General features: G+C 36.3%; 1 protein-coding gene across 1 annotated transcript; it reads right to left on the reverse strand.

Moving 5' to 3' along the window:
* Window positions 1-1,377: 1,377 nt before the first annotated feature.
* LOC115433177 (olfactory receptor 2AT4-like) lies at window positions 1,378-3,082 on the reverse strand. Its single transcript, XM_030154452.1, has one exon. The coding sequence runs from the start codon at window positions 2,536-2,538 to the stop codon at window positions 1,573-1,575; it is 966 nt and encodes a 321-aa protein (XP_030010312.1). The 5' UTR covers window positions 2,539-3,082; the 3' UTR covers window positions 1,378-1,572.

The following is a 3,082-nucleotide window of genomic DNA, read 5'->3' on the forward strand; positions in this document are numbered from 1 at the left end:
TATGCATCAACTCATAAAACAGTTTGAGAAGGGACAGAAAGAAACAAAGGCTAATCTAGTCCTGCCCCTTAGTTTCTTTCAGTTTAAAATTCTTAACCGAATAAATTTCCTTCTTCAGCTATCAGGTTTAAAATAGATAACAATAAATAAGTAATTATAGCACCTTTGTATTGGTTGTATCACCACTGCATGACCATTCTGCCAAGAAATAAAACACACAGTGCTACCAAGAGCAAAAATGTAGAGAAAGACAGTGTCATCTAGCCCACAGATGTCAAACATGTGGCCCGGGGGCCAAAGGGTCTAATCCAGCCCCTCGGATGAATTTGTGAAATGCAAATATTATAATGATGTTAACAATCAAGGATGTGAAAATAATTTTTTAGGCCAATTCAATGTGAAGTGGGTCAGACCAGTAAAATACAATCATAATAACCTGTAAATAATGAAAAATGCTAATTGTTACCTCCGCCAAGGAGGTTATGTTTTTGCCAGGGTTTGTTTGTTTGTTTGTTTGTTTGTTTGTTTGTTTGTTTGTTTGTCTGTCCGTTAGTGTGCAACATAACTCAAAAAGTTATGGACAGATTTGGATGAAATTTTCAGGGTTTGTTGGAAATGGGATAAGGAAGAAATGATTAAATTTTGGTGGTGATCGGGGGGGGGGGGGGCACAGACCAGAAAATTTCATCAAAATCTGTCCATAACTTTTTGAGTTATGTTGCATACTAACGGACAGACAAACAGACAGACAAACAAACAAACAAACCCTGGCAAAAACATAACCTCCTTGGTGTGGGGGGGCCCACGGGGGGGGCCACTGATCAGCCTTGGCGGAGGTCTGCGCTCTCCGAGTGCATTTCTAGTTGTCTTTGTTTTACTGTAAAAAAAAAAAAAAGTAAAATTACACAAAAATGTTTGTATTTACAGACTATACTTTTACAAAAAATGTGAATAACTTGAACAAATATGAACAATATGAAATGTCTTAAGAGACGTATGCAGAATTGTACCAATATTCTGCCTGTTACCAAATATTTTGTGTATTTGTAGATCCACTGCGATCTGTAAGTTGTGATGCACGTGTATAAATGATGAACTGAGGTGTAATATTGTTAAAATTGCACTTATTTTTCTTAAGAATTTTCAGGTTGTTCATATTTGTTCATGTTATGTTCAAGTACAGTTCATAGATGTAAACATTTTTATTACAGAATTTTGCTTTTTTTACTCAAAAACATACAGAAAACTTTGGTGTTGACATTATTTATGAGTTGTTAACCTCTTATTTATATTATTTTACTGGTCTGGTCCACTTTAGATCATATTAGGCTGAATGTGGCCCCTGAACTAAAATGAGTTTGACACCCCTGATCTAGCCTGTATGTTATATTTAAAAAAGACACAGGACATTTCCTCCAAAAACTTAAAAATAAGTTGCTATTGTGAGGATTAGTGTTGATTAAAATCCTATTGAATTCTATGTATGTTCTGGAGTACCATGCACTTTCAAACACTGCACATTCTATAAAGTCACTGACACATTTTATTTACCCTCAAAATATTTCTAACAGGTTAGTGGATGTCAATTTTTGTTTTTCGTACTAAAGCCAGGACCCTGCATTTGATCTCTTTAGTTTGTAATGAGTAAATAATAGGATTAACACAGGGTGGGATGCATGAGGCCACTGACAAACTCAGTACACGTTGGTCAGGTTCAATGACTTTCTGGTAAAACCCGATCATGAAAATGATTAACAGTGGTAGGTAAAATATAGCAACAAGTATTAGATGTTCAACACATGTGGTGAGAGCTTTTGCGCGACTATCCAGTGATTTCATAGAGAAGACAGTCAGCAGGATGGTGATGTAGGTCAGAATAATGAAAATAAAAGGTACAAAAAGAATCAGAATACTTAACAAAGAAGCCACAGACCACTGCAGCGAGTAATCATTACAGGCAAGTCTGAACACCGGTGCATAGTCACAGAAATAACTGAACACTCTGACAGACCTGCAAAAAGACAGTCGAGTCATTATTATTATTGAAAATGCTGTGACTGCCACAGAAATAGACCAACTCAGGGAGACGATACAAGTCATGCTCCGCAGTGTGTTGATGGAGTGCTGACGAAGAGGAAAACATATAGCAATTAACCTGTCATAGGCAAGGATAGCGAGTGCATATGACTCCAAAGATGCATATGTGTAATAGACAAACATCTGGAGCAAACAAAGGTTAAATGGAATGAAGCTGTCCTTAACCAGGAATATCTTTATCATCCCGGGAATAGTGCATGTATTCAGAATGACATCAATAACTGCGAGGTTTGCCACAGCCAAAAACTTAGGAGTGTGTAATGAGTGGTTAAACACAATTACAAAGATAACCAGAAAGTTGAACAGAACTGTAACGGCATAAACAAACACTAGAAAGATAAAATACACACTAATATAAGGAAATGTCTGAAATCCAAAGATATAGAAGCCTGGAGGATGAATAATGACAGAATCATTTAAAGCAGGTCTGAATAAAGACATAGTTGAAGTGCACAGACTGCTGATGACAGAATCTGAGGAGGAGAGAAATCAAGTCACATTGTTCATTAATTCCTGGATCAGTCAAGGTCCTGTAAACACATACATTGTTCAGCATTTACACTACTTTAGTAATCACATTCAAACACAGCCGTGCATAAAATATTGCCTTTACTAAATTAAAATGACAGGTTAATAGTACATACCTGAAAGGATGCTGTTGGCTCTGTGGTGCTGCAAACAGCTGCAACAGGCAGAGAGCTGCTTCTCTGACTTATGAACAGCAGAAGATATACTTACCTGAAGGATCTCAAGGGGTTTAAGGCTTCCATAATAATGTAGAACCCCATTAATGTCAGATATTAATTTGATCCATGGAGAATAAGGCTTCCACTTATTTTGACTGAACATTTGGTTGTGCTCAAAAAAATATCTAATTAGTGTATTGAAGGGGAATCTAATGAGCTTATGCATCCTGTAACTGCATTTTAAAATCACTGTTTAGTGCAAGATTATCAAATTAGAATGAAACTAAAATAGATTAATA

This window comes from Sphaeramia orbicularis, chromosome 14 (assembly GCF_902148855.1).
Source record: "Sphaeramia orbicularis chromosome 14, fSphaOr1.1, whole genome shotgun sequence".
Classification (NCBI taxonomy): Eukaryota; Metazoa; Chordata; class Actinopteri; order Kurtiformes; family Apogonidae; genus Sphaeramia; species Sphaeramia orbicularis.

What these genes read in the sequence shown, in the direction of transcription:
- LOC115433177 (XM_030154452.1), bottom strand. Translation starts at nt 2,538, where the DNA reads ATGTCTTTATTCAGACCTGCTTTAAATGATTCTGTCATTATTCATCCT.